At 46.7% G+C, this 13,453-nt stretch overlaps 1 protein-coding gene across 7 annotated transcripts in view; it reads left to right on the plus strand.

Annotated features, from left to right (window-relative positions):
- Positions 1-13,453, plus strand: part of ptprub (protein tyrosine phosphatase receptor type Ub) — a 1,172,978-nt gene that overhangs the window by 1,127,067 nt on the left and 32,458 nt on the right. For all 7 annotated transcript variants that reach the window (XM_085962902.1, XM_085962905.1, XM_085962901.1 and 4 more), the window contains one exon: positions 5,901-6,026. In XM_085962902.1, the coding sequence (XP_085819028.1) occupies positions 5,901-6,026 (126 nt within the window). The remainder of the gene's footprint in view (positions 1-5,900; positions 6,027-13,453) is intronic.

Below are 13,453 nucleotides of genomic sequence, written 5' to 3' on the forward strand. Positions count from 1 at the left end.
TCGCTAGCCTACGCAGTTCGACCAAGTATTCCGCATTGCTTTCGTCTTTCTTCTGCGTTCTTGCGTAGAATTTGAATCGTTCAGCCAGCATCAGCGGTGTGGGGTTCAAATGGTCCTTCAGCACAGCCACAATCTCTTCGAAGGTCTGATCCGCTGGTTTATTTGGTGCTATTAGATGCTTCAAGAGCCCGTATGTTTTTGCCCCCATCGAGTTTAGCAATGTTATCGCCTTGTCGTCTTCCTCTATTTTGTTGGCTTCGCAATAGATCTCTATGCGTTCCACGTACGTGGCCCAGTCTTCTATTTCCGAATTAAAGTCGTTAATATTCCCTCGCTTAGGCATTTTTCTTCCCTTGGGAGCAGCACCAGTATTTCTTTAAGTATTCTTATTTATTTGTTTGTTTCTAAGATGGCGGTTTTCCCGCGAAATCGGCGGTTTCCCGCTCTTTCCTTCTCCCCCCGCCCACTTCAATGGCGGTATGTCAATCAAGATGGCGGTTTTCCCGCGAAAATGGCGGTTTCCCGCTCTTCCTTTCTCGCCCCGCCCACTTCAATGGCGGTTCCCCGCTTCTGGCGTCTTCTCCGCCTAATGGCGGCTTCCCGCGTTTCTTCCCGGTGGAAGGGATACGCTTCCCCCACAGCGGACAGGTTCAGCCGCTGGCTGGCTTCCGCACAGCTCCCCTTACTCGGCTATGTCTTTTCCTCCCGCCCGCACGGCCCAACCGGCGCTGGGAACACCCCGTTAACGGAGGACAGTTCAGCCGCTGGACTGGCTCTCGCGCAGTCTCTCTCTCTGTACCCGGCTCTGTCGCTCTCTCACCCGCACGTTCGGTGCTACCGGCCCTGGGTACCCCGTTGGTGGAGAACAGTTCAGCCGCTGGACTGGCTCCTCGCAGTCTCTCACTCCGCACCCGGCTCTCACCCGCATGGTTCCCGTTCGCCTCCCCAGCCCTCTCGCAGACCGGTGTTTCCCTCCCCGGCTGCGGCTGGGTTTCTCTTCCCGCGCCTACTCGCAGGCTCAGCGCTTCGTGGCTGCGGTCGCTGCCCGGATTTTTCCCGCCGATCGCGGTCCAGCTGTCACCCGACGCCGTTGGACCCGACTTTTGGCCGGCACAGCTCCCCCTCGACCGAGGTCGAGTGCTCTGCCCTTATCCTCCGGATACTTCTACACCTTCCCCTACTCACAGTCTCTTCGGCCGCCTTGTTCCCTGCTGATCGGCTCACTCCGCACCGTGGTAGAAGGGTAGTCAGTGCCTGTTGCTAATGGAAGCTTTTGTTGCTAAAGTCTTCCACCTTTCTCCTGCTGCAGCCTCGTGTTTTCTTCCAGCAGCACGACGAGGGCGGTTGCCTCTCTTCGACGCTCTTCTTGCTTTGGTAATCTTGCCGCAGGGTACGATCGGACTCGTCGCCACTGTAAAGTCTGTGGGTTGTGCAGTTAATAAATACACAGACTTCAGAAGTAACAAACAAAACAGGTCTTTACTATTCGAAGGTCTGGGCGAATCTGCCCAATAACTCCTGGCACAACACTTATATACTGGTGTGGTCACTATCGGTATTACAGTATACAGAAGCCAAACAAATAGTGCCACACCTAAAGTAGTTCCCTTAAAGATAGATGGGTACATACACTGTCAGTGTTTGACAGCTTCAAACAGCTGTGAAACGCTGATAAAAGGAAAGAAAAAACTGTGAAATTGAACTGAACAACATAAAAAGGTCAGCCAGCCCCTGAAAGAAAGAAAAGGCAGGTTAATGTTTTAAGCGAGACCCATAATGTTCTGGTGAAAGGTATTCTATGCAAGACGTTAATGTTTCTCTTTCAAATGCTGAACGACCTGCTGTACATTCCCATCATTTTTTTTTGTTTTTATTTCAGGCTGCTACTTTGGTGTTGAAATGTGAAATCGGCACGTGTAAAGCAGCAGTCCTGAGGGTGGGATTGTAGCCAGTGTGTTTAATATGATACTGCAGAGTCAGTAGGCAATGTACAGTATGTAATAACAACAGAAAATGCTGGAAAAACTCAGCAGGCCAGGCAGCATCCGTGGAGAGAGAAACCGTGGGGTCGATTTTCATTGACCCGTGGAGTCGGGATTGGAGGCTTGCGGGGGGGTTAAAGTCCCGAATTCGGGGGTCCCGACACCATCCCACCCCCAACCCGCCTCCATGTAAGTTTCAAAGGAGGCGGGTACCCGCCCCGCACTGGGACCCGCCGACCCGAGGCGGGAAGGGATTAGTGCCAATTAACTGCCTGTTAACAGGTAGTTAACAGGCAGTTTTTTAGCCTAATCCCTATTTTAAAGTTTGAAGTGTGGGATTCCCGACGGCTCCAAACCACGCCAAGTTAGAGGAGTCGGGCCGTCGGGTTGAAGGACTTGGAGGGGTCGAGATGTCGGTGTTCAGGTGAGTGATGGGTGCATGAGTGCAAAGGTAAGTGTGTTTGGTGTGTCTAAAGTGTGTAAAGAAGTTTAAATTACCTGTACTTACCTTTTCAGCCTTCCTTCCTCTAGGTTTCGGGAGACCATCATCTAACCGGCACAGAAAGCAGAATGGCTGCGAACTGTCAAAAGTGACAGCCTGCAGCTTTTTGTGCCGGTGAGATTTCTAACTGAGTCTGTGTAGAAGGACTCAGGTTAGAAGTAAGACTGTCAGTGTTTGACAGCTTCAAACAGCTGTGAAACGCTGATATTTCATCTGTCAAAACGTCTTGACAGATGAAATTTCAGTCTGTTGCCGGGTGGCCCTTAATTGGCCTGCTGAGCCCGCTGGGTGGGCTCAACAAGGTCAATCAAGTTAAAATCACGTGGATTGGCCGCATCTCGATGGAGGCGGACTACAACCTCGAAAGTTGTAGTCCCGCCTCCTTCCCGACTTCTGAATGAAAATCACCCCCAATGTTTCAGGTCTGGGACCCTTCATCATGGACAGTATGTGCCTTGCAGATAGCCAATTTGGGGTGCCAGTGAGTGTCACAACCAATTCTGATTTTCTATGCCATCTTCGATCCACTAATCCAGTGGCTGTTTTCTGGGTGCACTGTTACAGACCTGGTAATGCCACCTATCTGCAGGCAGAATTATCCACATCGCAGAAACATATAGATAACAAACCCCATTTAAACATATGGAAAGTACCCTCTTATCCAAACGGGCGCTTAAACTGTTATCAAGTCCAATTTGTACGCTATTTTAAGGGAGACAATAACCAATTTATTTTTAATAGGTTAAACCTCCCCCCCCGCGCGCCCCACCCCCCCTGAAAATAGCAAACAGAGGAATTAAACATCCACATGATAATAGCCCGGAATTTGCGGTGGATAATAACAGCGAACGAACAGCGCATGCATGCGCATTCTAATGCTGAAATCCTGAAGCTGCGGTCAGTCATTCACTACTCCGACACTGGGAATGCAGTTCTCCTCCCCCCACCCCCCAAGCCAGCAATCGGTGTAAACAGGGAAATCAGTGAAACTGACGAACGCTTGGGCTTTCCCACGGTACTATCTCTGTTAAATACCCTATTAAAAGTTAGACCTTGTTGGATTAGGTGTGACTGAGGTTTTAACAGCGTATTGACTGCTAAACAATGGTTGTGGCCCTGAAAAACGAATTTAAATTTTGTAGAGTGTTAAATTACTCCATTATATTAAAAATTACAATTTTTAAGAAACTTTAAAAAAAAACAATTTTTTTTTTAGTTTGTTAATATTTATTTCCAGTTTACCTCTTCCCCATGTGAGAGCCCCAATTTTTGTTTTGCCCTCTGTAACATTTAAAAAAGTCAGGATAAAAGGAGCTTCTTCACTTCCTGGTTCCCTGACTGTGATATCTGCATTGTGATTGGCTGCTTAGACAACTTGTTGACATCACAGCAGCTTATGCTATGGAATTCCCACTGCACTGCACTGATCTCAACTGTGCATTGGAAAAGCCAAACTACTCGCGACAGAGATCACGAGATCTTTGTGGGCAGCTTTCTTTCGGGCCAGCATCGAACGCCTTTGCTTCGCCGTGTAGGGTGTTTTTGCGTGCCCTGTGTTTCTATGACTCTCCCTCGAGTTGGCCCGTGCCACAAAAAACTCCCCCGTTTGGGTTGTTTCCCTTGGACGGCAGGAGCTTATGCCAATAGCCCCTGCCTAGCCCGTCGATTAGTGGGCAATCCCACAGAGAGAGAGAGACCAAGGCCAGATAGGTCTTCTCCTATGCCCAGTGTGTAGCGTCCCCAGCGGGATTACTGTGTAACCCAGCTGTGACCGGATGCCACCCGGTTGGTCTTCCGAATTATACCGCGAACCACAAGCCCCACAACCCCCAAGTTCAGACCCAAGGAGTTACTATGGATAGGTTATAAATGATTCAGACAAAACGAAACGGTTCAGGTTGGTCAAAGATCAATTCCTTTTATTGCACTCACAAAAAACAACAATCCCTACTCCTCTCGCTTACGGCAGAACGAGTAGGTGACCGTGGACACTAGCTTATAACTTTAGACTAAAATACCCACCCTGTTGGTTACGCCGAACCAACCCCTTCCCAGATTCTAAGCCTAGATAAGGGAAAAACCCTTCTAACTAAAACCCTCTCCCGGTTTGGTCGGAACCCACACGTGGAAGCCTCCTCACACACACCCGTGTTAGCCTGCGTCTTGGACACTTGCAGTTCCTCAGCAGCAAAACATGCGGGCGGTCCGGGGGATTTCTAGAGGCGTATGCTGGATATAATTACCAGCCCTTGTCGTTGATTCACGCGGTCCCGGCTCCGTTCGACTCCAGAGACAAAACCGTGCCTAACAGAGGCACGCGATGAGGCCTAGAGAGTTACGTTCAGGCAGTACAACGAGGCGCTCATTTCGGGCGTTCCTGGAGAGTTGGCGGACGCGTAGTTACGTGGAGAACCCCCGTTACAGATGGTAGAGAAAAGCAGGCAAGCAACAGCCAAAAAGCCAAAAAACGAAGCCCTGCATCCCCAAAGTTCAGCATGGTTATACCCCGTGCAATACACAAAGCTAGCTGGGCATTTCCTGGTTACCATGGTTGTAGAGATGCTAGTTGGTTTACCTGGTGATGTCTCTTGTCCTGGATTGGTCATCTTGAAGAAAACAATGTTAGGCCATTATTGTAGATGAGCAATACTCGAATTGCTAACTGTTTGTTAAGTTCTTGACTGCTCCTTCATTGAAAGAGACCATAGGTGTTACTTTTGGCCTCCAAACCTCATTGTCCATCCAGACATCCTGGCTCCATGGACAAAAGGTGGTTTTCCCCAAATCTCACAAGTTCGAATATGAAAAGGCTCCTGCCTTTCATGATGTCAGCGTTGAGACCGGTCCCATGGCAACCCAAAAGACAGACAAGTTCATCTACACAGAAACCAACAGCAGTCCCTTTTAAAATCCAAAAGTCCAAACTCCATTTTTAAAACGCAGCCCAAGTGCGTCTCCATTTTAAAAGGGTACATATCCATTTTAAAATTCCAAAAATCCTTGAGGCACATGCACCCAATGATGTTGGCACTGGCCAAACCCTACACCGCTGACCGCAAATTACGGGCCAATATCACACAACTATTTCCAAGCTCCACAGCTATATTTATTTATTTATTTAATGCTGCAAAATAGGCCACATTTTTAAACCAAAATGAGTGCAATCTGACGGGCGCTGCTACAATAGATAGCCTTTGAATGTGATATTTTTTAAATAACACAGAAAATGTTAGCACTGTTAGACTTGTCATTATAGTGCAGATATATTACTACCTGAAGGTGCAATAAATCCCATAATTCCTGAATATTGCTGCACTGCAGCATCTAATATAATTACTTGGGAAAGATAAATCTCCTTTTATGTATTTCGTTTACACATTAATCTTGGCCTTTTTCTCTCTCCATTCACTATGCAGCCATGCTTACAATATTGGCCAGAGCAAGGACTCCAGCAGTATGGGCCCGTGCAAGTGGAGCTCATCTCATGCATGATGGACGAGGAAATTGTCACCCGCTTATTCCGGGTCCAGAATTTATCACGGGTAAGATTCTGTGGCAATGTTTTTGGCAGAACAACTAACAGAAATGGCAAATAAAAAAAGAATATGCTGGAAAGACTCGTCCGGTCAGGGAGCATCCGTGGAGAGAGAGCAATAAGAGGTAATGGCCCTGAATTCATGGTCGGTATGATGGCATACTCTCAGAGTACGCCGTCATACTGCCTTTGAAATTGACCGCAAGTTCAGGATTTCCGCATGCGCTAAATTCCAAACTTGCGATTTGTCAAATTCCGATTCTGCATCGGCTTCGCTGCACGTTTCACCTACCCATTGAAATCAGTGTGCTGGCAAAAAGTTGGACTAATTGCCCACCTATTGCGTAGTAATTACCCTGAAAATTTTTATGGCTGCTGCAAACAGGCATAGGAGCTTGTTACACAGCGTAAGGGATGGGGGGATGAGAAAATTGTACAATTTTGAGCTAGGTTTATGCTACAGCCCATAAAAAGCCCCCTAATCGAGTTTTACGGTTTTAAGGACACCTTCAGTAAAAAGTATCTCAAGACTTTTCAGTGTTTGATCGAATTCTATTAATGTTGAAATCTTGGTTTGTGTATTAAATACTATTGCAATCATCGTAATTTATTAATAAAATAACATGCTAAATTGTTTAAAATCAGTTGTTTTTATTAATAGTCAACAATTTAAAAGCCGAAGCCTGACATCAAATAATTTACTACATCAAAACAAATGCGAATCAAAGAAAAATAGTTAAACAGTCTTTTGGAAAGTGCAGTGGGAATAGTAAAAGAAGGTCAGCTGCTTTGGTGGACTTTCTGCAAAGCTTAATGTGGTCCCATTGGAGATTTCTATGTTTCCTGATGAGCTAAGAGTCAGGAAGTGAAAGGAGCACCATCCCATGTGATCCCAGGTTCGCATACCCGCAATGGTGCATCCATGGGCCACGACGCTGTGCACAACTCTGCAGCGTCTGAAAGCAACTTCATGAAGGGGGGTTCGCATGAAGTAAGTGCGGATTTCATTCGGATATCGGTGGCGTACTCCTTCGCTACACCGCCGACCGCAAATTAAGGGCCATTGTTCAAGGTTGATGACCTTTCATCAAGAACTCGATGAAAGGTCGTCGAGCTGAAACGTTGGCCGCGATTTACCCTACCTCGACAGGTCCGGAGCGGCTGGGGTCAGTGGCGACCTGGCTACTGGCTCCAGCCAGCTGTCCAAAGTGATTTTATGCTGATTGGGCTTGTTAAGTCTGCCCAGCACATTTGCCAGTCAATTGAAGGAAGTGGGTCTGATGACGTCCCTTGATAACGCATCATCAGCCAGTTTCCTTAAAGGGACCATGCGCAAATTGATTTTGACAGTTGTGCTGTCACTGTTCTACAGTATTGAGGTGCTGCAAACACTGACAAGCACTGCACAGAGGTTCATGCCTGCACCCAGTCTCTCCCATGACTCCCTCCATATGCTTATGGAGGGAGTCACAGCACGAAAGGAGGTCCTCTTCCCTTCCCATGGGTGGAAGAGGACTTCCCAGGAGATCAACAGCAGCCTGGTTGCACATTGCACAGGAGTACACAAGCAGGGATGTCGTTAGGAGGACCAGGATGCAGTGGCGCAAATCTTTCAATGATCTCAGTAGATAAGCACATAAGAAATAGAAGCAGGAGTAGGCTATTCGGCCCCTCGAGCCTGCTCAACCATTCAAAAAGTTCATGGCTGATCTTTTACCTCAACTCTACTTCCCTGCACTATCCCCATATCCCTTGATTCCCTTAATATCCAAAAATCTATTGATCTCTGTCTTAAATATACTCAATGACTGAGCCTCCACAGCCCTCTGGGGTAGAGAATTCCAAAGATTCATCACCCTCTGAGTGAAGACATTTCTCCTCATCTCAGTCCTAAATGGCCAATCTCTTATTCTGAGACTGTGACCCTCAGGGAAAACATCCTCCCTGCAAGAATTTTGTATGTTTCAATGAGATCACCTCTCATTCTTCTAAACTCCAGAGAATATAGGCCTAGTCTACTCAATCTCTCCTCAAAGGACAATCCCCCCATCCCAGGAATCAGTCTGGTGAACCTTCGTTGCCCTCCCTCTATGGTAAGTATATCCTTCCTTAGGTATGGAGACCAAAACTGTACACAATACTCCAGGTGTGGTCTCACCAGGGCCCTATATAATTGCTGTAAGACATCTTTACTCTTATACTCAAATCCTCTTGTAATAAAGGCCAACATACCATTTCCTTTCTTAATTGTTTGCTGTACCTGCATGTTAACTTTCAGTGATTCGTGTACAAAGGACACCCAAGTCCCTCTGAACACCAACATTTCCCAATCTCTCGCTATTTAAAATATACTCTGCTTTTCTATTTTTCCACCAAAGTGGATAACTTCACATTTCTCCACATTATATTCCATTTGCCATGTTCTTGCCCATTCACTTAGCCTGTCTATATCCCCTTGAAGCCTCCTTGCATCCTCCTCACAACTTACATTCCCACCCAGTTTTGTATCATCAGCAAACTTGGATATATTTGGGCCCCTCATCCAAATCATTGATACAGATTGTGAATAGCTGAGGCCCACGCACTGCTCCCACTAGTTACAGCCTGCCGACCCGAAAATGACCCGTTTATTCCTACTCTCTGTTTTCTGTCCGTTAACCAATCCTCAATCCATGCTAATATATTACCCCCAATCCCATGAGCCCTAATTTTGTTTAATATCCTCTTGTGTGGCACCTTATCAAATGCCTTCTGAAAATCCAAATACACCACATTCACTGATACCCACTTATCTATTCTGCTAGTTACAACCTCAAAAAACTTTAACAAATTTGTCAAACATGATTTCCCTTTCATAAATCTGTGTTAACTCTGCCCAATCTTATTATATTCCAAGTGCCCTGTTACCACGTCCTTAATAATCGATTCTAGCATTTTCCCTACTACTAATGTCAGGCTAACTTGTCTGTAGCTTCCCGTTTTCACTCTCCCTCCTTTCTTAAATAGTGGAGTTACATTTGCTACCTTCCAATCCGTGGGAACCGTTGCAGAATCTATGGAATTTTGGAAAATGACAACCAGTGTATCCACTATCTCTATAGCCACCTCTTTCAAAACCCTATCATATTATAGTCACTCTTCCCTAAAGGCCCCTTTACTACAATGTTGTTAATTAACCCTTTCTCGTTGCACAATACTAGATTTAAAATAGCCTGTTCCCTAGTTGGTTCCTCTACATACTGATCTAGAAAACTATCTTATATACATTCCATGAATTCGTCCTCCACACTATTACTGCGAATTTGGTTTGCCCAGTCTTATAGGTAGATTAAAGTCCCCCATGATTACTGTATTACCCTTGTTATGTGCACTTCTAATTTCCTGATTTATACTCTGCCTTACATTACAACTACCGTTTGGGGGCCTATAAACAACTCCCACCAATGTTTTCTGCCCCTTGCTGTTTCTTAGCTCCACCAAAACTGATTCTACTTCTTAATTTTCAGAGCTAAGATCCTTTCTCTCTACGGTCTTTATCCTTTATTATCAGAGCTACCCCTTCTCCTTTTCCATTTTGCCTATCTCTTCTAATAGTTAAGTATCCTGGAATATTTAGTTCCCAACCTTGGCCACTTTGCAACCACATCTCCGTAATGGCTATTAGAAATGAATAGGTTTGATCTATCTGCGCCATTAATTCATCTATTTTGTTGCAAATGCTTCATGCATTCAGATATAGTGCCTTTAGCTTTGACTTTTTTCTATGTTTCCCTGATGTCACCTTAGTCACTGAGGCCTTATTACCTTTGTTACTCTCTCTGTCCCTTCCTGACCCACTCTTATTTTTACACAAAACTATACCCTGCTCTAGAGCCTGACATTTTTCTTGCTGCTTTTAAATTTAATCTTTCCTGAATGCTCCCACCCCCCTTTCATTAGTTTAAAGCCCTCTCTACTGCCCTAGTTATTCGATTCACCAGGACACTGGTCCCAGCCTGGTTTAAGTGGAGCCCCTCCCATCGGAACAGCTCCCTCTTTCTCCAGTATTGGTGCCAGTGCCCCATGAACTGAAACCCCTTCCTCCCACACCACTCTTTGAGCCACGCATTTAAACTTCCAGTCTGTTTGTCCCTATGCCAATTTGCGCATGGCTCAGGTAACAATCCAGAGATTATTACCTGTGAGGTTCTGCTTTGTAATTTGGATCCTTGCTCCTCAAAGTCCCTCAGCAGAACCTCATTCCTAGTTCTACCTATGTCATTGGTTCCTACGTGGACCACGACAACTGGATCCTCCCCCCTCCAAGTTCTTCTCCAGCCACGAGGAGATATCCTTAACCCAGGCAACACAACCTTCGGTACTCACTGTCGCGGCTGCAGAGAACAGTATCTATCCCCCTGACTATACTGTCGCCTACCACTGCCACATTCCTTTTTTACTCCCCCCACTTGAATGGCCTCCTGTACCACGGTGCCATGGTCAGTTTGCCCATCCTCCCTGCTATCCTTGTTCTCATCCATACAGGCAGTAAGTGCCTCGTACCTGTTGGACAAGGTCAAGGGCTGAGGCTCCTCCATCACTATTATCCTGGGTCCCCATACCTTCCTGACTCGCAGTTACACCCTCCTGTCCTGGACCACTGACTAACTCTAAAGTACTGCTTAACCTAAGGGGTGTGACTGCCTCCTGGAACAACGGCCGCGATTTCGCCTACCAAGGTGGGTCTGGTGTGGCCAGGGTCGGAGGTGGGGTGCGACCCCACTGCTGGCTCCAGTCCACTCTGTAGAGTGATCTTACGTTGATAGGGCTTGTTAAGCCTGCCCAGCATGTTTCCCAGCCAATTGAAGGAAGTGGGTTTGATGACGTGTCATCAGCCGGTTTCCTTAAAGGGACCATGTGCAAATTAATTTTGACAGTTGTGCTGTCAGTGTTCTACAACACTGAGGTGCTGCAAACAATGACAAGCACTGCACAGAGGTGCACGCCTGCACCCAGGCTCTCCCATGACTCCTTCCATATGCTTATGGAGAGTGTCACAGCACGCAGGGAGGTTCTCTTCCCTTCCAATGGGCGGAAGAGACCTCCCCAGGAGATCAACACAGCCTGGCTGAACATTGCATAGGAGGGCACAAGCAGGGATGTCGTCAGGAGGACCAGGCTGCAGAGGCGCAAACCTTTCAATGCTCTAAGTAGATCATGAAACGTTACTGCAAAGCCACTCAGCCTCATCCTGCTGTGCCATTCAACACTTCCCCATCATTCTGCCTTCCATACCCTACTCCTGCACATCCTTACTCACACCAACTTACTTTGCACCTCCACCCATCCCTCTCTATCTACATTATCACTTCCCCATCTCACTAGCCACCCCTCACACTCACCCTCATCCTAGTCCAATCATACCAAGTAACAACACACAAGGGTAGGCACTTGTGTGCTTTCGCCAATGTTCATGTGAAGTTTCTGATAATGTGCTGTCAAACATTGAAATCTTTATTTTCAACGCTTTGCATTCTTGGACAGATTTGTGTGCACCTTTGGAAGTGGCTTAGTGAGTTGCAGTGAACGTGAGACATAACGGTACCCCCTGCAATGGCAACGAGTGTGAAAGGAATGGCTTGGGCATTGTAGGGATGCTTTATGGTGTGGTGTGGTGCCAACCTGGTGCATCATGTGGCAGCCAGGGTGTGCAACGTCAAGTGAAGTAAATCTGGCTGTGGTGAGGCCATCCCTGGCCTCCCGGCCAGCAATGTGGTCAAGTGCTGATGCCCTCCGTCCTGTGCAGCATCAGTTGATTGCGGAGAAGGTTGGTGTTGTTGTTGGTGCTGCTGGTGTACCTGGTGCTGCTGGTGTTGGGGCTGATCGTGGTGGGATTCTAAGGACCAAGGTGAGATAGTTTCAAGGGCACCGATGCTGATATAATAGATGGCAGGTGAAGTTGAGATGACAGAAGCGATCTGTCAATGGTGAGAGAGGTTGTTCCAATGAGGTGACACCAAACACTTGCAACCTGCATAAAACTCAATCTGTCTTCCAAATGCAGTAAGCAACAGCTTCTGACCTTGGAAAGTGAACAGCTATGAGATGGGAGCTTTTATAGCACATTTGCAGCTGTCAAGTAAAGAGATGATTTCATGGTCATTCAACTCCCGACCTGCTTATGTGATGTGATCCCCGAGCAACGTGGAACCTGCGGACAACCTTGTAAAATTGAAAGGTTAACTCAAAATAGTTTTTAAGTTGTTGTTAACAAGCTCTTAATCACCTAAATTGCCTCCCCTACCACTTGGTGTCGGGTCTGTTCAGTGATGACAGACCCGACATCTGGGAAACTAGTGTGGTGACGGGTTGACAGCGGGTTCCCTACCCGGTCAATAAATTCTTTCCCACCTGACCCGCCACCAAATGCGCCCGCTGACCCCCTGAAAAATTCCCGTTAACTGTTTCTCTCTCCGCAGCATTCTGCTTTTGTTTAAGAAAAATGGCACACACTGTCTGCGGTTCAGGGCTCTGATTATATTCAAGAAAGTTTCTGGGTGCATTGTAATGAATTTAGAACAGGAACCCAGGAGGCAGTTAGAATGCTCTGTATTTATTCTGTCAATTGAGTACAGTGATTTTTGTATGCCGCTGTTAAAATACAGCTTTTGCACGCAGTTTGGCTAAGCTGTTGTGCTAGGCCGCTGTACTCATAATATAGTCCAGGGTCCATTTGCAGCCTGCCTCTCCATTGTCTGGGGACCGGTGGCAGGTTGCTACTCCACGGGGCTAAATTTCACTCTGGGTGCAGATGAAAAACGGGCAATTGAGGATCAGCTACCTAACAAATAGATGATAGAACTGTGTCAAAATGCATCAGCACGTTGCTCATGTGATGGCACTGATGCCCAATCTTTTCCTTCTCCAAACAATACAGGAAACTTTGAGTTATCCGGAGGTGAACCATCCGGCAAGCTCGAGCCACTGGCAAAAATCAGGAGCCGTTTTTTATTCTTTTCGTTTGTTTTCTTTGCTTTTTTCCCCCCAGTCAAGCACTGCAAGGTCTGTAGCTATAGCAACATTGTGCCGGATAGCACAAAGTTTCCTGTAAAAGGTTTTGCCAAACAATTTTGTATGCTCCTTTAAAAATTCAAATTTTTCTTTTTTTTTTATTCGTTCATGGGATGTGGGCGCCATTGGCAAGGCCAGCATTTATTGCCCGTCCCTAATTGGCCTTAAGAAGGTGGTGGTGAGCCGCCTTCTTGAACCGTTGCAGTCCGTGTGGTGAAGGTACTCCCACAGTTAGGGAGGGAGTTTCAGGATTTTGAACCAGCAATGATGAATGAACAGTGATATATTTCCAAGTAAGGATGGCGTGTTACTTGGGGGGGCGGAAACTTGGAGGTGGTGGTGTTCCCATGCGCTTGCTGCCCTTGTCCTTCTAGGCGGTAGAGG

This window comes from Somniosus microcephalus, chromosome 20, assembly GCF_052327205.1.
Source record: "Somniosus microcephalus isolate GS21.2 chromosome 20, FLI_Smic_1.0, whole genome shotgun sequence".
In the NCBI taxonomy this organism is placed as follows: domain Eukaryota; kingdom Metazoa; phylum Chordata; class Chondrichthyes; order Squaliformes; family Somniosidae; genus Somniosus; species Somniosus microcephalus.